This window comes from Odocoileus virginianus, chromosome 10, assembly GCF_023699985.2.
Source record: "Odocoileus virginianus isolate 20LAN1187 ecotype Illinois chromosome 10, Ovbor_1.2, whole genome shotgun sequence".
Classification (NCBI taxonomy): Eukaryota; Metazoa; Chordata; class Mammalia; order Artiodactyla; family Cervidae; genus Odocoileus; species Odocoileus virginianus.
The window spans coordinates 5,239,619-5,260,868 of NC_069683.1; the positions used below are offsets into that span (position 1 = coordinate 5,239,619).

A 21,250-nucleotide genomic window follows, 5' to 3' on the forward strand; every position below is an offset into this window, starting at 1 on the left:
ATGGAATGTATAGCCCATGGGGTTGTAGAGTTGGACATGACTGAGTGACTCCCACTTTTCTGACTTTTAACACTATAAATTAATTTACCTGTTTGTGAGCCTTGTAGAAATGGAATCATGTAATGTCTGTTCTTTTGTGTCTGACTTTGATGTCTTAACTGTATATTGTAAGAGTCATTCATATTATGAGGTATACTTGTTTTCTCTATTGTCCTTCATTGTATGAATATACCAGAAGTTATCCATTCTTCTGTTGCTGGGAATTTGGTTAGTTTCTGGTTTTGTTTGTTTGTTTTCTGGCCACGTTGCATTGGCATGTGGGATTTTAATTATCGGACCTGGGAATGAACTTGTGCCCCTTGCCGCGGAAGCGTGGAGTCTTAACCACTGGTCTACCAGGGGAAGTGCTCGTTTCTAGTTTTGAGCTAACATGAATAGTATTGCTGTGGATATTCTTAGATATATCTGTTGGTTGAATGTTTGTATGCATATCTGTTGCATATCTATGTAGAAGTGGGCTTGCTGGGAATATGCGTATTATAAGCTTTAGTATATATTGCTAAATAGTTTAAAGTTATTGTTTTGTTTACATTCTCATTAGCAGTCTATGAAAGTTCTTTCTGGTTATTCTTCATTATTGTGAATACTTGATATTTTTAAAATGTGTTGAATTTAAATTATTGATAGATATTATATATAGGGTTGTTTAAGGTTAAATCAAGAGATTTTTAACTGGCAGACTAAGCACAGGTAGTGTCAGTAGTGTCAGTAACTTAAAAGAATTGATATTAAGAACAGCTATATACTGCTGTGTATACTCATGAGGTCCCTGTATAGCACAGGTACTACCTCAGTGCTCTGCGGTGACCTAAATGGGAAGGAAATCCAAAACATAGGGGATATCTGTATATATATATAACTTATTTACTTTGCTGTACAACAGAAAATAACACAGCATTGTAAAGTAACTATACTACAATTAAAAAAAAAAAACCCACAAAAAGACAACTATTATTAAGGTTGTGCAGGTAGATAGTGACACCTGATGACTGCCACCTAGTGGTCAATGAGTATAGGACCTTATTGATTTTAATATTTCTAAAGTCAGAATTTATCTTACAATGGAAGAAAAATATTACAATGAAAGATGGAAGAAAAATCTTACAATGGAAGAAAGGAGTGAACAAGCTGGCTTAAAACTCAACATTTAGAAGACTAAGATCATGGCATCTGGTCTCATCCCTTCATGGCAAATAGATGGGGAAACAGTGGAAACAGTGAGATACTTTATTTTTGGGGGCTCCAAAATCACTGCAGATGGTGACTGCAGCCATGAAATTAAAAGATACTGCTCCTTGGAAGAAAAGCTATGACCCAACCTAAACAGCTTATTTAAAAGCAGAGACATTACTTAGCGAACAAAGGTCTGTCTAGTGAAAGGTGTGGTTTTCCCAGTAGTCATGTATGGTTGTGAGAGTTGGACTATAAAGAAAGCTGAGTGCCAAAGAATTGATGCTTTTAAACTGTGGTGTTGGAGAAGACGCTTGAGGGTCCCTTGGACTGCAAGGAGATCCAACCAGTCCATCCTAAAGGAAATCAGTCCTGAATAGTCTTTGGAAGGACTGATGCTGAAGCTGAAACTTCAGTATTTGGCCACCTAACGCGAAGAACTGACTCATTTGAAAAGACCCTGATGCTGGGAAAGATTGAAGGCGGGAGGAGAAGGGGACAACGGAGGATGAGATGGTTGGATGGCATCACTGACTCAATAGACATGAGTTTGAGTAAACTCTGGGAGTTGGTTCTGGACAGGGAGGCCTGGCATGCTGCAGTTCATGGGGTCACAGAGAGTCAGGCATGACTGAGCAACTGAACTGAACTGAAAGTCAAAATTTATCTTACAACGGAAGAAAAAACTTGTTAGAATTGATGATAAATTGGAATATGTTTGTGTGTTGTGAAGTCGCTCAGTCGTCTCTGACTCTTTGCAACCCCATGGATTGTAGCCTATCAGGTTCCTCCATCCATGGGATTTTCCAGGTAAGAATACTGGAGTGAATTGCCATTTCCTTCTCCAGGAGATCTTCCTGACCCAGGGATTGAACCCAGGTCTCCTGCGTTGTAGGCAGATGCTTTACCATCTGAGCCATCAGGGAAGTTCGTAAATTGGAATATGTTAGATGGTAATAAATATAATTGAGTAAAATAAAGCAGTATAATAAAGTATCTGGCAGGGGTAGTGGCTGAATTTCTGTGGTAGTCACATGAAAGGTCTCATTTGAGCAGACAGCTGAAAAAAATGAGGGAACATACCATGTATCAGAGGATGAGATGGTTAGATAGCATCACAAAGTCAATGAACATGAACTTGAGCAGATTCCAGGAGATAGTGGTAGACAGGGAATCATGGTGTACTGCAGTTCGTGACATCGCGGAGTCAGGTACGATTTAGTGACTGGAAACAACCATGTATCTAAGAGGGGAAGGCTGTTCCAGGCCAAGAAATAGGAAAAGATGAAAACTTGAGGTTTTCAGGGAATGGCTAAGAAGTTAGTATGGCTGGAGTAGAGTGAGTGGTTTCAGATTTTGACAAGCTTAACAGAGACAAGGAGAAAGGAATTGAAGATCAGGACAACAGAGGAAATGACCTGGAGAGATATCAGATAGTAGTCAAGGGGTGGATGGCATGGGAATGAGTTTTTGAGAGGTAACACAAAATTGAGGGCAGCTAGTGAACAAGGACCCCTAGCTTATTCATTTTTCTATTTTCTAATGTCCCTGGCACAGTGAAGTCCAGTGTCTGTTACATTAACTAGAATAATCCGCTGTTGACAGGCTAGATGGTGGAGCTGTGTCTCTGAGTTGTATGTCAGACTCCTGATTTCTTCTCAGATATATTTAGCATTGAACAGTTAATGGTGAATGTATAATTCAGCTTTCTTATCTCAGGGTTCAGCTAACCATACTCTCCAAAGTAGTTATTTATTGAATTTTGGTTCAGGGGGAAGTTAACATTCTTAACATTATTGAAGGGCCATTGATTAATTAAAAACAAGAATAATTGAAGTGGTAAGAATGGAAGTAACTAAATTCTCTAAATTGGATTTTGTATGTACAAAAGTAGAGGCGAATTGTGTAATGAACCCACGAGAAAGTGAAAGTGGCTCAGTCATGTCCAACTCTTTGAGACCCCATGGACTATACAGTCCGTGGAATTCTCCAGGCTAGAATACTGGAGTGGGTAGCTTTTCTCTTCTCCAGGGGATCTTCCCAACCCAAGGATCAAACCCAGGTCTTCCAAATCGTGGGTGGATTCTTTATCAGCTGAGCCACAAGGGAAGCCTAAGAATACTGGAGTGAGTAGCCTATCCCTTCTCCAGTGGATCTGCCTGACCCAGGAATTGAACCGGGGTTTCCTGCATTGCAGGCCAAGTCTTTACCAACTAAGCTATCAGGGAAGTCCGATGAACCCATGTGCACCATCTTTAACAATTATCAAGTTAATTATTGCATATTTTATTTTTTAGAAAAAATAAGTTTTTCTTTTTTTATTAAAAAATTGAAAATCTCATTGTGGCAGGAAGAAGCGTGATAGCTAGTTCCTGTGTGTTTGGAAGTCCATCTCTTTCACAGTCTTGTGCTGCCCCCCTTACATCACATTCCCTTCTACTGGTTAAATGTCTTCTAGAGTTCTAACAGAGGTCAGTGATAGGCCTTAGAATTGAATAAACAAAGTTCTAGAGCATGTGCTTTTAGGGAAAGCATGTGACAAGAGTTATCAGAACCAAAACTTCTGTTTGAATTGAGACTGCCTGAGATATTTTTAAATCTTTGGGAAAAAATTGACTGGACAATATAAATACTTTTTATGAGTTACTGGCCTGAGGGGTTGTCACAGAAATGTATATTCTAGTTGAACTGAATTAACATTTCATCTTTGCTCGCGTTCGCGCACGTGAGAGAGAGAGAGAAGGGAGCTGGATCCTCTTGCTCAGCCATCTTATGTTACTTTGTGTTAAACTTCATCATCTTGCAGTTATAAGACCAGGGAAGAACAGGATTCTGTGGGAACATCTAGGAATGTCATTTATCTTTAGTTTGGTGAGGGTGATTAGGAGAGGCTTCTCACAATAAGTAATTCCTAAGTTGAGACATGAAGGATGAATAAAGGTGAATGAGACAAAGGAGAGAGAGTTTTGGGCTGGGGAATAATTCAGTTCAGTTCAGTTCAGTTCAGTTCAGTCGCTCAGTCGTGTCTGACTCTTTTCGACCCCATGAATCACAGCACGCCAGGCCTTCCTGTCTATCACCAACTCCCGGAGTTTATTCAAACTCATGCCCATCGAGTCGGTGATGCCATCCAGCCATCTCATCCTCTGTTGTCCCCTTCTTCTCCTGCCCCCAGTCCCTCCCAGCATCAGGGTCTTTTCCAACGAGTCAACTCTTTGCATGAGGTGGCCAAAGTATTAGAGTTTCAGCTTCAGGATCAGTCCTTCCAATGAACACCCAGGACTGATCTCCTTTAGGATGGACTGTTTGGGTCTGCCTGCAGTCCAAGAGACTCTCAAGAGTCTTCTCCAACACCATAGTTCAAAAGCATCAATTTTTCGGCGCTCAGCTTTCTTCACAGCCCAACTCTCACATCCATACATGACCACTGGAAAAACCATAGCCTTGACCAGACGGACTTTTGTTAGCAAAGTAATGTCTCTGCTTTTTAATATGCTATCTAGGTTGGTCATAACTTTCCTTCCTTCTTTTAATTTCATGGCTGCAATCACCATCTGCAGTGATTTTGGAGCCCCCCCCAAAATAAAGTCTGATGCTGTTTCCACTGTCTCCCCATCTATTTCCCATGAAGTGATCGGACCAGATGCCATAATCTTAGTTTTCTGAATGTTGAGCTTTAAGCCAGCTTTTACATTCTCCTCTTTCACTTTCATCAAGAGGCTTTTTAGTTCATCTTCACTTTCTGCCATAAGGGTAGTGTCATCTGCATGTCTGAGGTTATTGATATTTCTCCAGGCAGTCTTGATTCCAGCTTGTACTTCTTCCAGGCCAGCATTTCTCATGATGTACTCTGCATGTACGTTAAATAAGCAGGATGAGAATATACAGCCTTGACGTACTCCTTTTCCTATTTGGAACCAGTCTGTTGTTCCATGTCCAGTTCTCACTGTTGCTTCCTGACCTGCATACAGGTTTCTCAAGAGACAGGTCAGGGAAGACCACTAGACCACTCAGGTATGACCTAAATCAAATCCCTTATGACAATACCGTGGAAGTGAGAAATAGATTTAAGGGACTAGATTTGATAGAGAGCCTGATGAACTATGGACGGAGGTTCCTGACATTGTACAGGAGACAGGGATTAAGACCACCCCCATGGAAAAGAAATGAAAAAAGGCAAAATGGTTATCTGAGAAGGCCTTACAAATAGCTGTGAAAAGAAGAGAAGCAAAAAGGAAAGGAGAAAAGGAAAAATATTCCCATTTGAATGCAGAGTTCCAAAGAATAGCCAGGAGAGATAAGAAAGCCTTCCTCAGCGATCACTGCAAAGAAATAGAGGAAAACAACAGAATGGGGAATAATTACTGCTTATGAATTTAGTATGCCATTCCTGAGAGTTATCTTGTATGTTTTGGGGAAGTTGGAACAGCTTTTATGAATTCTTAGTTGTGTTTCTTGTGACTGTATGTTTGTTTTTGAGTGATAAAATAGTGACAATTTGTTTTTGTTTTGAAACTTTTCTATATATGTGTTCCTTTAATAAATATCAGTTGAGCAGTGTTTTAGAAAAATTGCCCAGGGAATAAATAATTACTTTAGATTCTCCTGGAGATGAACTTTTCAAAGCTATAAATATCCTAATATTCTGCCACTGTACTTTCAGTGAATAAGATATAGGTCCCTAAATGATGTTAGTACTTGAATAATTTGTTCCATCTAGACAATGGGCTTATATGTATAGGTTAAATGTAGAAAATCATCTAGATCTTTATAGTAACATTATTAGGCAGTGGAGTCTTTAATATGTGGCAGACCATATCTGTATCTGAGTGGATTAGCTCAGGAATATTTGGTCATTGTCTGGCAGCTATTCTGTAAAATTATAAAGGAAGGTCATTGTAATGAGAAGATTGTAATGACAGTAGTTCTGCTGTATTAATGTTCTCTTGGTTTAAAATGTTGGTTCAGGTCATCTATTCAGCCACAGAAACAACTTCAAAAGACCCCTTTCCTTTCCAAAGACTTTTAATTAGTTTTAGAATGAAGTATTCTTGGTGCCCATCACACCTGTGCCCGACATCCCACCCCTTAAATATGGCCCTTCATATTTATGGGCCAGACATTCACCAGGTCTTTTTTTTTTTTTTTTGGAAAGGGGTGGTTATTTCATGCTTTTTCTGCTGAGAATTTGAAATAACGCTATTTCATATTCCAGAGCATATGGAGTCTAGTTGAGAGATGACCTTACACATAGGGGAGTAAATAGCTGTCTTTTCAGATGGTTAATCCTCCAACTCCTGTCTTCAGGCTTTAGGGCCCCAAATGACATCATGAAGAGATGCCTTTGTTTTTATCTCTATAGATACCTCCTTGTAAGATGCTGTATTTTTTCCATTATTGAATCTTTGAAAATTTTTGTCTTATTACTTTGTATTGAGATACAGCACACATTACAGTAAAGGGCACAAATAATAGCCTGGTGACTTTTCACAGGGATCAGATCCATGTAACCAGATCAAGAACAGCAGCATTATTTTGTGTTCTCCCTCTAGTTACTACCTCCTTCCAAGGACCACCACTATCCTGACTTCTAGATTAGTCCTGCTTGCTATTGAACTTTTATATGGCATATGCTCTTTTGCTTAGCATATTAGTGAGATTCATACAGATTATTTATTAATTCTATATGTACATGTCCTTTGGCAAGTATATGTATCTATTTCTGTTAGGTATCCACGTAAGAGTGGAACTAAGTACTGGATCATAGGTCATTTTCAGCTTTAGTAGATACTGCCAGATAGTTTTCCAAAGTTGCTTGTACCGATTATATCCGTACCAGCAGTGTGAAGTTTTTAGTTGCTCCACATTCTTGCCCAAACTTGTTATTATTTGTTTTGAAAATTTGAGCCATTGTGGTGGGCTAGTGGTATTATATTGTGATTTTAATTTACATTTCCTTATGTATTATTCTAATTGATCACCTTTTCCAGTGTTTATTGGCCATTTTGATATTCTTTTTCCTGAATTTATATTTTTATGAAGTGCCTACTCTGGAGAAACGGTGCCAGTTAGTGTCAATTGAAAATAAACACATTCCGTGCAAGGATTTGGCTTTTTTTTTTTTAATTATGTTTATGAGATCTATTCAATCTCATTTTATAGTTCAAGTAGTCTTTTTTTCATGTTTCCTTTTTTGATTATCTCTGGTTTTGTGCAGTCGATTTGTTGAATTCTACTCTCCTCTGTTGTTCCACTCATGCCTATGAGTATATAGCCTTTTTGTTGTTCGAGCTCAATGCAGAGGACTTCTCGTAGACCTGAGTGAGACCTGGATCTGGGCTTTGAATTACGTTCTTGTCTCTCATTAAGACTACCCAAACCAACGCCTCAGGTTTATATACATTGGCAAATTCCTTTAAGGGAAAAAAGTCCTTTAGCTTTATGTTTATTTCTTCGTGTTCTAGCTTTCCTTTTTGGCTTGGAAAATCTTTAGTGATGATGGTGGTTATATTTTAGCCAGCATTTTTAATTGTTTTCAGTGGGAGGACCGTCTAGCTTGTCATTATCACAAATGGATGGTTGCCTTTCATTCATTCCTTGGGTCATGTGTGAAATCTGATCTTGCCATTTCGTAGTTATTCATCATGTTTTACTCAAAGTACTTTTGTCTTTCTTTATTGCCTATGTTTTCAATAAATTTATCTAAGCATAACTTTGGCTTCTTAAAATAATTGACTACCTTCGAAGAAAAATCTACTGGTATCAAATAGTTCAGCATATATTTTCTACAAACAAGGACAGTCTCTTATATAATTACATTAAAATGACTAAAATCAGAAAAGTATAACATTGACACAGTACAGTTAAGCACAGTCCTTCATCCTCTACCCCCCAGGTATAACTGAAAAAAATTGTGTGTATTAAGATATGCAATATGACGTTTTGGTTTATCTATACATATATGTGTGTGTGTGTATACACACATATACATATACATATATTTACATATACAGGTATATATATATTATCTATACATATATATATACCTATATATATGTAGTAAAATAATGACCAAAATTAAACTGATTAATATATCTATTACCTCCCATAGTTAACTGTGTTGTTGGTTTTTTTTTTTGGTAGTGAGAATGCTTAGTGCTCTCTTAGCAAATTTCAAGTATACAATATAGTGTTATTAACTTTACTCACCATGTTGTACATTTGATTTCCAAGATGATTTCATCTTGCAAAACTGAAACTTTGTACCCTTATACTCTTTGGCCAACATCTCCCCATTTTGCCCAACCTTCAACCCTTGGCAGCCACCATTATACATCTGTTTTTATGAGTTTGACTTTTAGATTCTACGTGTAAGTGATATCATGCAGTATTTCACTTTCTGTTTCTTACTTATTTCACTTATCATACTATCCTTCAGGTTCATCCATGCTTTTGCAAATGGCAGGATTTCCTTTTTAAGGCTGAATAATGTTCCACACATATGCATTACATTTTCTTTATTCACTCATCTATTGATTGTCACTTGGGTTGTACATGTATTTGGCTATTGTGAATAATGCTGCAGTGAACACGGGAGTGCTTCTGTCTCTAAGACACTTTCATTTCCTTTGAATATCTACCCAGAAGAGGGATTACTGGATCATATGGTAGTTCTATTGTAAATTTTTTGAGTTACTTCCATAGTGTTTTCCAAGTGGCTGTACCAATTTAGGTTTCCATCAATTGATTCCTGGTCCTTATTCAGGTGTTGTCAACTCTCCAAGACTCAATCTAGAATCACTTTGTCTTTAGTTGTCATGTTGCTTTATTCTTCAGTTTGGACAGTTCTTTAGCCTTTTTGGGGGATATTCTGACTTCAGCATTTAAAACCATCAGTTTAGTTGCGCACTTGTGTCTGTGTCTTTGCGACCCCATGAACTGCAGCACGCCAGGCTTCCCTGTCCATCACCAACTCCTGGAGCTTGCTCAGACTCATGTCCGTTGAATTGGATGTCCACCCAACCATCTTATCCTCTGTCATCCCCTTCTCCTCCTGCCTTCAGTCTTTTCCACCATCTGGATCTTTTCCAACGAGTCAGTTCTGTGTACCAGGTGGCCAAAGTATTGGAGCTTCAGCTTCACCATCAGTCCTTCCAATGAATATTCAGGACTGATTACCTTTAGGATTGATTGGCTTAATCTCTTTGCAGTCCAAGGGACTCTCAAGATTCTTCAACAGCTAAGTGCAAAACCATCAGTTCTTCAGTGCTCAGCTTTCTTTATGATTCAACTCTCAGATCCATACACAACTACTGGAAAAATCACAGCTTTGACTATTGTTGGACCTTTGTTGTTAAAGTAATGTCTCTGCTTTTTAACATGTTGTCTAGGTTTGTCATAGCTTTTCTTCCAAGGAGCAGGCGTCTTTTAATTTCATGGCTGCAGTCACCATCCACAGTGGTTTTGGAGCCCAAGAAAATAAAGTCTCTCACTGTTTCCATTGTTTCCCCATCTATTTGTCATGAAGTGATAGAACCAGATGCCATGATCTTAATCTTAGTTTTTTGAATGTTGAGTTTTAAGCCAGCTTTTTCACTCACTTTCACTTTCATCAAGAGGCTCTTTAGTTCTTTGGTTTCTGCCACAAGGGTGGTGTCATCTGCATATCTGAGGTTATTGATACTTCTCCCTGCAATGTTGATTCCGGCTTGTGCTTCATCCAGTTTGGCATTTTGCATGATGTACTCTGCATATAAATTAAGTAAGCAAGGTGACAGTATACAACCTTGACCTACTCCTTTCTCAATTTGGAACCAGCCCCTCAGTTTAAAACCATACAGACCAGTTATTTTGTAGACTCTTGACTAGATTCAGGTTTTGCATTTTTGGCAGGAAAACTATACTGGTAGTGCTGTATTCTTTTCAGTGCTTTAAGAGGCACCTATTGCTGGTTTGCCCCAACTTGTCACTTGATTAAGGTAATTCCTGCCAGGTTTCTCCACTGAGAAGTTATAATTTTTCCATTTATAATTAATAAGTAATTTGTGAGGGAGAAACTTTGAGACTTTTTATATATCCTGCTTCTTATCAACTGTTTGCTTACCAGTTTTAGCATCCATTGGTGATTTTCTAATTCCATCTCTCCTTTTATTATTTATTAGTTGGCAATTTAGCTTTCTCTCCCACTTAATTATTAATCTGTATCATTATGGACTCAAAGATTCTTATTTTATTCAGTGGGTTAATCTATACCTGTAATTTATTTTGATGCTTAACATTATCCCGCATTTGGTTAGTGAGAGCCCTGTAAATTGATTCCTATATCCTTTTGATATGTTCACATCATTGAGTACTTCCTGACATTCTGTCTTGAGATATTCCAGACTCGTGTTGTACCCTTCCTGCCATAGCTCTGGAATCAGTTTTCTCCCCAAGGAACCCTTGGTTCTCTTTTATTGAGATTGCGGAACAGACAGCAAGATCTGAGCATGCTCATTGTTACTAGTGTGCTCATTGCTTCTAGCCTTTCTTAAGGGACTGAGCTAGGAAATGACACGCACATGCACACACACATGCACACACAATACATCTATTGCTCTGTCTTTTAAAAATCATGCATTCATACCAATATCTCCGATTTCAGTCCAGCTGAACTCCCAATTCATTTGTCACTTCATTCTCTGACAGTGAAAAACCTGACTTCTACTCACCTCAACATCTTTGCTCATGCTTAGAATTCACAAAAAGTGGCCTCAGAATTACTAATCCTTACCACTGTAAGAAGCAAACCTATACTTTGGAGTTCAGTGTCTATTTCCTTAAGTAAAAGTGATATTCAGTGAAATGCACAAATTTTGCCTGTTTTGTTTGCTGAGTTTTGGTAAGTGCATACATACCTTGTCAAGATATATACATTTCCTATCATTCCAGAAAGTTCTCCTGTGCCCAGAAAGCCATCTCCCCACAAGAGGAAATCATTTGTCACCACAGATTTGTTTTACTTGTTTTAGAACTTCATATAAATGAAATAATCATAGAATATGTATTTTTTCATATTGTTTTACATTCTTGCCTTGTTTTTTCAGCTGTACTTCTTTGCATTAATTTTTAAATCATTATTTTAGGATTGCCATATGTACTTTTAACTACTTCATGTAAACAGGAGAACCCTGCAACAGAATAGTTCTAGTTTTCTACCTTCTAATTTGTGCTGTTACGTTTGTATATATGAATCTATACGTATGTTATAAAACTCTTTATACAGTTACAGCTTTTACTTTAAACAGTCATATATGATATAAATAAAATAAGAAAGATAGTCTTTTATATTTACTCTTTACCATTGCTTTTTATGCCTTCTTAGAGAGCCAAGTTTCTGTCTGGTGTCATTTTTCCTCAGTGTAAAGAATTTTCTTTAGCGTTTTTTGTAGTACAGGTCTGCCTACTTATTCCTAGACCTTAATGTTCATCTCCATATTTAAATGAAATTCTACCCCTATTTGGGCTTCCCTGGTAGCTCAGCTGGTAAAGAATCTGCCTGCAATAAAGGAGACCCCAGTTTGATTCCTGGGTCAGGAAGATCCCCTGGAGAAGGGGTGGGCTGTCCACTCCAGTATTCTTGGGCTTCCCTGGTGGCTCAGCCGGTGAAGAAACTGCCTGTAATGCAGGAGACCTGGGTTCAGTCCCTGGGTTGGGAAGGTCCCCTGGAGGAGGGCATGGCAACCCACTCCAGGATTGTTGCCTGGAGAATCCCCACAGAGGAGCCTGGCGGGCTGTAGTCCATGGGATCACAGAGTTGGACACATTGAGTGACAAAGCCCACTACCCCTATTTAGCAGGGTTGCTAAAACAATTTTGGTGGGATAGAGACGGGGTGGGGGTCATATCAGAATGGAGTTCTGGTGATCTTAGGCTGAAATTCATGGGTGCTGTGGAATCTGTATAAAACTGTTTTGCACAGTGAGCTTATTGTGTTATCATCATGCTATTTATTGATAATCTTTTGGTGTCCTGAAACATCCATTTTGGTTAAGTGGGCATTCACTCACTCATTCAGCAAATATTTATTGAGCACATACCAGGTACTTGTCAAACTTTGAGGATCTTGTGGTAAACAAATTGGGCAGTGTTCCTGTCTATCAGAGCTTTTATTTTAGTACAGGGAAATCAGAACATAAAAATATACAAGCAAAATACGTACAAGTGAAAAAGATCAGACATAAGCACCATGAAGCTAGAAGTCATGTTTCCTCTCCTGAAATGTCAGCAGTTAAATTCACAAAAACACATACATCAATATATCCCCTAAATAAAAAATACTGCTCTGGTCCCCTCACCACTTTGGTCAGGAAAAAAACTGTCACAAAGCAAAGATCAGTTATCTTTATATGAGGGCTTTTTGATTTACTGATTTATATATTATGAAAGTTGATAATTTAATAAGATTAATTAGTTATGTTCAGTAATGAGAGCCCTAACATTTAAAGTAGGGGAAATAGCAAATCAAAACTGCAATGAGATATTACCTCATACAGGTCAGAATGGCCATCATCAAAAAATCTACAAACAATAAATGCTGAAGGGGGTATGGACAAAGGGAACCCTCTGCATTGTTAGAGGGAAAGTAAATTGATACAGCCACTACGGAGAGCAGTGTGGAGATTCCTTAAAAAAAACTAGGGATAAAACTACTACATGACCCAACAGTCCCACTGCTGGGCATATACCTGTGCTGTGCACTTAGTTGCTCAGTCCAACTGTTTGCGACCCTGTGGACTGCAGCCCGCCAGGCTCCTCTGTCCATGGGGATTCTCCAGGCGAGAACACTGGAGTGGGTTGCCATGCCCTCCTCCAGGGGATATTCCCAACCCAGGGACTGAACCCAGGTATCCCGCATTGCAGGTGGATTCTTTACCATCTGAGCCACCTGGGAAGCCCAAGAATACTGGAGTGGGTAGCGTATCCATTCTCTAGAGGATATTCCCGACCCAGGAATTGAACCAGGATCTCCTACATTGCAGGTGGATTCTTTAAAAAGACACATTACCCCAGTGTTCATCGCAGCACTATTTACAGTAGCTAGGACATGGAAGCAACCTAGACGTCCATCACCAGATGAATGGATAAGGAAGTTGTGGTACATCTATACAATAATAGAATTGAATATTATTCAGTCATAAAAAGGAACACATCTGAGTTAGTTCTAATGAGGTGGATGAACCTAGAGCCTATTACACATAGTGAGATAAATCAGAAAGAGAAAAACAGATATCCTATATTAATGCATATGTATATGTATATATGTATATATATATATATATAAAGATGGTACTGATGAACCTATTTGCAGGAGAGCAGTGGAGACACAGACATAGAAAATAGACTTGTGGACACAGTGGGGGAAGGAGAGGGAGGGATGAATTGAAAGAGTAACGTTGAAACACTACCGTATGTAAAATAGATAGTGGGGACTTGCTGTGTTTCACAGGGAGCTCAAACCCAGTGCTCAGTGGTCACCTAGAGAGGGGCGGGTTGGTGTGGGAGGTGGGAGGGGACATGTGTGTACCTCTAGCTGATTCATGTTGATGTGTGGCATAAACTAATACAATATTGTAAAGCAATTATCCTCCACATAAAAATTTAAAAAAGAATTTTTAAAAAGTAGGGAAATAATTGAAAGTAAGTAATGGATGCATTGTGTAGTTCATGTCTGTTGATAATATTAAAGTCCCTTAATTTTTTCCCTTTTCAGAGAATGTTTCAACTATCTGAATGGAAAACAAACTTCTTTTGGAGCATAAAGTTGACCTTGTCATTCTTAACCTTAAAACCTCTCAATGTCCCCACATCTTGTACACAGTAAACTGCCTCCTCAGCATGAAGTCTCCTGTTGATCTCTACAGCTTTGCATCCTGCCACTCTTAATGTTGTGTGTTCTTGCAGTTGCCTTAGTTACTTGACCACACTGTGCTATTTAACACCTCTGAGCCCTTATTTTGCTGGGGGATTCCCTATTTCAACCTGGTGAAATATTATTTGTCCTGTAAAAGCCAAACTTCATGGCCTGTATGCCCTCTTTCCCCCGTTCCTTCATAGTTTATGAATCCCTCCTGCACCACTTTGTAATCTTTTGAATATTGGACTTTCCATGAAACTGTGTGATTATTTAAAGAGTCGTTCAAATCCAGCAATAAGTTGGAGGTACTTTGAGGGCATTGTTTATATGTTATTTCTTAATGATTGTGTATTGTGTGGAATAAATAAATGGATTACCATTGGAAGCCATGTTAGAGACTAGAATATATGCTCCTTCTAGTGACTATAATAAATAAGCAGAGAAATTAAAAAGTGTCAGTATCACTCTCTTCATGTTAATTGGAATGTCTTATTAGTTCACTTAAGTTTGCAATGTAATATATGAGTTCTTTTGGTTAAAAAACAAAATTATATACAACCTAACTGAAATAACTGTAAACATTTAGGGTCTTCCTAAAGCATGTTTTCATTTCCATTAACAGAATCCAACATGGCGGAGTCTTGATTTTGGAATAATGCCAGACCGTCTGGATACATCTGTGTCTTGTTTTGTGGTGAAGATATGGGGTGGAAAGGAGGACATCTACCAGCTGTTGATTGAATGGAAAGTCTGTTTGGATGGGCTGAAATACCTGGGTCAGCAGGTAATTTTAGACTGCAGTTTCAAGTAGTTGTCCTCCCCAAAGAAACCATCTAGGTTTTTTTGTTGAATTGTCAGATTCTATGTTTCCTGTTAATAAAAAACCTTTTATGATTGTTTACTTAATTACAGAAATTTGCGTCATTGAGAAATTTAAAAAATAACTGGAAACATTTATGAAGGACTGCTTTAAGCTGCTAATTTAAGAGGATTTTGAGTGGGGTGGTCAGTAGGAAAGAATTTGCTTTCTTATAGTACTCTGCTTCTTCTGTCATGCTGGATATTTCCCCTAGAATCTGAAAAATAAACACCTCTCTTATGACCAGTAGAGTAGGGTAGGATTTTTCCAAAAATAATTTTTTTCCAAAAAATACTATTTGTTGAACACAGGGATGACAAATGCCTGGCTTATCTACTGCTACCCATTCCCCGTGACTGATGTAGGTGACTGAGCTATCTGAGCTCAGAAGTAGCTGTGCGGTCTTTTCTAACACGGTGCTCCAGAATGCACCTAGCAGTATGCCAGAATTGCATATGAAATGAAACCTCTTTGCCATTCCCAGACATAAGTAACTGCAATTAATGTTTATGACAACCTTGTGAAAGTTGATATTATTGCCCGTAGTTTCCTGAGGGGAAAATTGAGCCTCAGAGAGTTTAAGAAACTGATGAAGATCACACTGATATGGAGCTGGAATTTATATGAGGCCTGGCTGACTTAAGAATTCATTCTCTTTCTTCTATACTACACTGCTGTATACATGTAGTCCTTGGTAACCACCCATCCCACATTGAAATAAATGCCACTTCTATTTTGTGATACCTGTGGTACTACTGACAAAGGCAATGCTAAAAGGTTAGTCATATCTGTGAACATCCTTCATATTTCTTAATAGTTATTCAGTATATATACCATCTGGTACATTTCTTTTAGACAGTTTTCTCTCTATATTTTTCAGATTAAAAAAAAACAAAACGAGACAACTCTGCCCTTATTTTGCACACCATAGTTTATTTTGTGTTCTTGGATAGAGACCAGAACAATGCATGCAATAAATATTTTCCTTTACTAAATTCTAACCTGCTCCAAATTCTGTTTTATTTTTATATTTTTTTCTTCTCTTTTAGGACTGATCTTAATTAAAACTCATGAAGTAATGACTTTGGCTTAGGGTCATTCTTTTAGTCCCAAATGCTTGTTGCCTTTAGCCTGGCTAAAGGCACTGGGGCACATTCTCTTTCTGTCTTCCTACATGCTGTAGTTGGCTCTTTGTGCACAGACCCTATGCACAATGATACTAAGCACTTGTTTACATTTTGTATGGGGTGGTGCTTCTTAGCATTAGAGTTGCAGAGCTATAGGCTTCTGTCAAAGTCTTTTTTTGGCCAGAGAAGATGGCCTTCATCATGTTTTTGAATTCATACATTCCTTAGTTGGTTGTCTTCTTAAAATACCCAAATGTACTTAGGTCTAACTTACCCTACTTTCAGAGAGTTAGCATTCATGTATCCTCTTACAGAGTTGGTATAGCAGAGAATAAGAGAAAGGGAAAACATTTTTCTAAGCCAGTTAGATACTTAAAGTCACCTATGAAATAGATACAACAACATACTACTAAAAATCAGATATAATAGAGTTACAGATTTTTAGAGGAAAGCGAGGCTAAGCTGTATTAGGTTAATAGCCAGAATAACTTAGGTTTATTGATTGGTCATCTGCTTTCTGACAGGCATTGTTCTTAGTGTCAGTGATCCAGAGATGAATATTAGATAAGGTTCTTAGGACCTGGTAAACTAATGATAAGTAAATACCTGCAAAGAGAGCTACAGGAGTATGTTTATGAGGTATTTAGACAAGCCTGCATAGGGTCAGGGAATCAATGACTTTTGAATGAAATTTTTTTACAAATTTAGGGTTTTTTGAGCTAAAATTTACATACAGTAAAATTTGTCCTTTTATTTTTTTTATTTTTATTTATTTTTTTCATTTATTTTTATTAGTTGGAGGCTAATTACTTTACAGTATTGTAGTGGGTTTTGTCATACATTAACATGAATCAGCCATGGAGTTACATGTATTCCCCATCCCGATCCCTCCTCCCACCTCCCTCTCTACCCGATTCCTCTGGGTCTTCCTAGTGCACCAGGCCCAAGCACTTGTCTCATGCATCCAACCTGGGCTGGTGATCTGTTTCACTATAGATAATATACATGTTTCGATGCTGTTCTTTCGAAACATCCCACCCTCACCTTCTCCCACAGAGTCCAAAAGTCTGTTCTGTACATCTGTGTCTCTTTTTGTGTTTTGCATATAGGGTTATCATTACCATCTTTCTAAATTCCATATATATGTGTTAGTATGCTGTAATGTTCTTTATCTTTCTGGCTTACTTCACTCTGAATAATGGGCTCCAGTTTCATCCATCTCATTAGAACTGATTCAAATGAATTCTTTTTAATGGCTGAGTAAGATTTGTCCTTTTAATGTATACATTTCAATGCGTTTGACAAATGTATGAAGTAAGTAACCACCACTACTGTGAATAATGCTGCTGTGAATAATTAAATATAAGTCTTTGTGTTGATATAAGTTTTCATTTCTCTTGAATAAATGGAATTTCTGGGTCTTATGGTAAGAGCTGTGTTGAAATTTGTAAGAAACCGTGAAACTTTTTCCAAAGTGACCATCATTCTGCATCCCCATCAGCAATGTATCAAAGTTCCTTGCTTTTGTAAGGACTTATTATTGTCAGTCTTCCTAATTTTTGCCATTCTGATGGTATCTCATCCTAATTTTGATTTCCCTAATGATGTTTTACATTAAGAAAATGTACATTTGTTCTCAATCCTCCACCTTCTTCTTTTTTGTGTATGAAGTATTTGTTCAGATCAACCATTGTTAATATTTTGATGCATATGATTTTAATCTGTTTCCTCTCGAGGTATATATATATGTATAAAATATTTTATGTTTGTAAAATTTTTGCATTTCTGCTAATCTTGAAACTGATTTCATAGTGCTTTCTCCTTTTCTGTCATAAAATGGGACACTTCTTAAAATTGGTTTATAGTTTTCATCCTAAGTTTATTATGGCAGGTCCATCTTTTGGTATCGTTGTATTCAGTTGAGTAAAGATATAGGTTAACAGGAAGCATGTGATTAATTCTGCTTTAGTAACAGATATGGTGGGTATGGAAGTCAGGTAAGTGTTCACAGGAATTTTCTGCTGCTGACTTTGGCCTTTGTATCTCTAGCTAGAGAAAGAAAAGATGAAATGTTCTGTTCTGGTAGTGTTTGTTCTTTCCCCCACTTGAACCCTCACTTTAATTCCTCATTGCAAAAGCAATTAAAAAACATTTTAGCCACAACTCTTTCTGATCAAGTAATCAAGTTTGTTTTTATAGACTTTATGAGTCTATATGAGTCTTTATGAATTTTGAGTTTTTAAAAATTCTTATTTCTTCAATTTTGAAAGTTTTATTACTCCACTTTTTAGATGAAGTTTAATTTGAAGTAACACTGACTGAAGCCCAAATCAGTTGTATTTGAAAGAGTAGTTGGTAGAAAATAATTAGTAACTTTTAAAGGTTTTGGGGACTGGATATTATCTTTAGACTATCTTTTTGAAGATAAAAAATAATATTAACCTTTTATGTTTTTTCTAGGACTTCATTTTTTTTTTTAAAGCATTGACAGACTAATTGAACTTATTTTTTTAAAATTTTATTTATTTTTGACTGCATTGGGTCTTTGTTGCTTGCCTGGGCTTTTACTAGTTGCAGCGGTGACTGGGGCTACTCTGTATTATGTTATGGTGCTCAGGTTTCTCGTTGGGATGGCTTTTCTCATTGTAGAGCACAGACTCTAGGGTGCATGGGATTTAGTAGTTGTGGTGCTTGGGCTTACTTGCCCCAAGGCATATGGAATTTTTCCAGACCAGGAATTGAACCCATATCCTCTGCATTGCAGGTGGATTTTTAATCACTGGACCACCAGGGAAGTCCTGGATTGTGTTTTCTTTGAGATTAAAGAATGTATAGTATGCCTCTTAATCCCCTGTGCTTAAGGAATTTGCTTTCTGTAACAATCTCAAGAAGTGTTTGTGGAAAATGTGTGTGAAGGATGGTGCCTGTGATCTCATGTGATGATTTTGTGAGAACATTAACTAAAACAGGAAACTCTAGATTGATTACCTTGTCTTATGATGTGCAGTTTGTTTTCTGCTGGCTTGTTAGACATAGCCAATTATTTTTCAACATTGAAGTGGGTCCTGTCATTTTCTAATCACATTAAAACTTGATTGGAATGAGATGAACTAATAATGTATTTTCCTCCTCTCTTAGATTCATGCCCGAAACCAGAATGAAATAATCTTTGGGCTGAATGATGGCTATTATGGTGCTCCGTTTGAACACAAGGTAAGAGGATTTGCATGATGCTGTGAGTTTTGTTAGTGCAGGTGTGCATTGATACATCAGGCAAAAGCTCTGTGTAAATAGAATCATATTTTTGGTGTAAGTTTGTTGTTTAGTGTGGCTTAGGGTGAAAACTCATATCGTAACTGCACCATACATCTTTTCTAAATCCATATTATATTAATTTTTCTAAAAGAAAATCTCAACTGGCTGTTTTCTAACAATTCTTTAGGGGTTAAAGAAGAATAATGGCTTTTGATTAAATGTAATACAATTTCATTAAATATTTCAGATATCTGTTACAACTTTAAATAAATTTAAGAAGCCTGAGGCAAGTTATATTATAGTCAGTTATATTATAGTCTTTGCTGTCTCTGTATTTAAAGGTGGTTAGAGAAAGGAGAAGGAATTTATTTTTACTAAGTGCCTGCTCTCTGTGCTACCATGTCAGGTGATTCATGTTTTTTATCCTATTTAATTTTAGCCACAAATCAGTGAAATGAGTTTTCTACATGATTTCCTTAGTGGTCATGTTGTTTCCTAATTCTTGATGATCTGAAATGCTATTGCTAGAATGCTCCATTCAGTGGCTATTTATTGAGCACCTGCTATACATCAGCTACTGTGCTCTAAGTGCTAAGGGTACAATGGTGAGCAGACAGATTTCCCTGCTGTCATAGAGTGTATGGAGGAGAAACACACTGGTAAGGTAACCTAACAGGTAACTATATAAACATAAATGGTGGCAAGTGCTATAAAAGCATGTGATGATCTTACCTACTCTAGTGGCTCAAGAAAGGTCTTTGGGACTTGACTTTTAAGGTTGCAATCCTGAGGATGAATGAAAGTGAACAATGTGGAGAGAATGAGAGCTGAATAGAGTGAGCATTCTGAGTAGAGGGGAGGGTAATGTTGGAAGACCATGAAATGCTAGAGGAAGTGGTGAGTCTTAAGGGACTGAAGGAAGGTCTGGGTAATAAGGGAAAATGATACCAGATGTGACTGGAAAGGTAGTCAGGGACCACATACCAGAACCTTTTAAAAGGTTTTATTCTAAGATCAGTGAAGTGTGTTGAAGGATTTTTACCATGGCAGAGGTATAATTAGATTTGTGTTTTAATAATTTTACTCTGGCTGCTGTAAGGACTGATTTAGAAGAGGCAAGGATGTATGTGGGAAGACAGGAAGAAGGATCTTACTTATAAGTGTATCAGGTAAGAGATTTGATACTTTGGAACAGGGTTATGGTAGAATAGCAGATAGATTTAGGAAGGTTTTAGGAGGTAAAATTGTTAGGACTTGGTTTGAATTTAGGGTAAAGGATAGAGGAAAAAAGAAGTTGTTAAGGATGACTTTTGGGTTTCTCGCTTAGATGAAATAACCAGATGGATAAAAGTACCAGGCGCTGAGAGAACTAAGGAACTGGAGGAAGACCAGCTTTGTTGGAGGCAGATCGTGAGTTGAGATTTGATCATACAGACTGAGAATACCTCAAGATAGCCCTGTGTAGGTTTTAAAGGAGACATTTGGATTATATGAATCTGGAGTTCAGAGGAGAGAAGCAAGATAGAGATATAAATAGCGAGATACAACAATGGCATATAGTTACTGAAATCATGAGTTCAGAGAAGATAGACCAAGGATAAGCAGTACTTAGTGAGAAAAAAAGGACTTAGTAATGGGCCTGAGGGTCTCCCACTTTTAAAGACTAAATATGGGAGGAGATGTTGTAAAAGGTGGCAGAGAAGGAATGGTGAGAGATAGATGTGGAAAAGGGAGTGAAATCTCTTGTGGAATCTCAGGCTAAAGAAAGAGGTTTTTGTTTTGGTTTGATTTTGAACCAAACCAAAGACAATGATTGATGAAATGAGAGAAGTTTAAAGACACATTCTTTGCTAAAACAAACAAAAAGCAAGATAATAAACATCT

At 37.6% G+C, this 21,250-nt stretch overlaps 1 protein-coding gene across 4 annotated transcripts in view; it reads left to right on the forward strand.

Moving 5' to 3' along the window:
- UVRAG (UV radiation resistance associated) overlaps positions 1-21,250 on the forward strand; it is a 315,338-nt gene that overhangs the window by 40,060 nt on the left and 254,028 nt on the right. For all 4 annotated transcript variants that reach the window (XM_070472935.1, XM_070472938.1, XM_070472936.1 and 1 more), the window contains 2 exons: positions 14,748-14,909; positions 19,250-19,324. In XM_070472935.1, the coding sequence (XP_070329036.1) occupies positions 14,748-14,909; positions 19,250-19,324 (237 nt within the window). The remainder of the gene's footprint in view (positions 1-14,747; positions 14,910-19,249; positions 19,325-21,250) is intronic.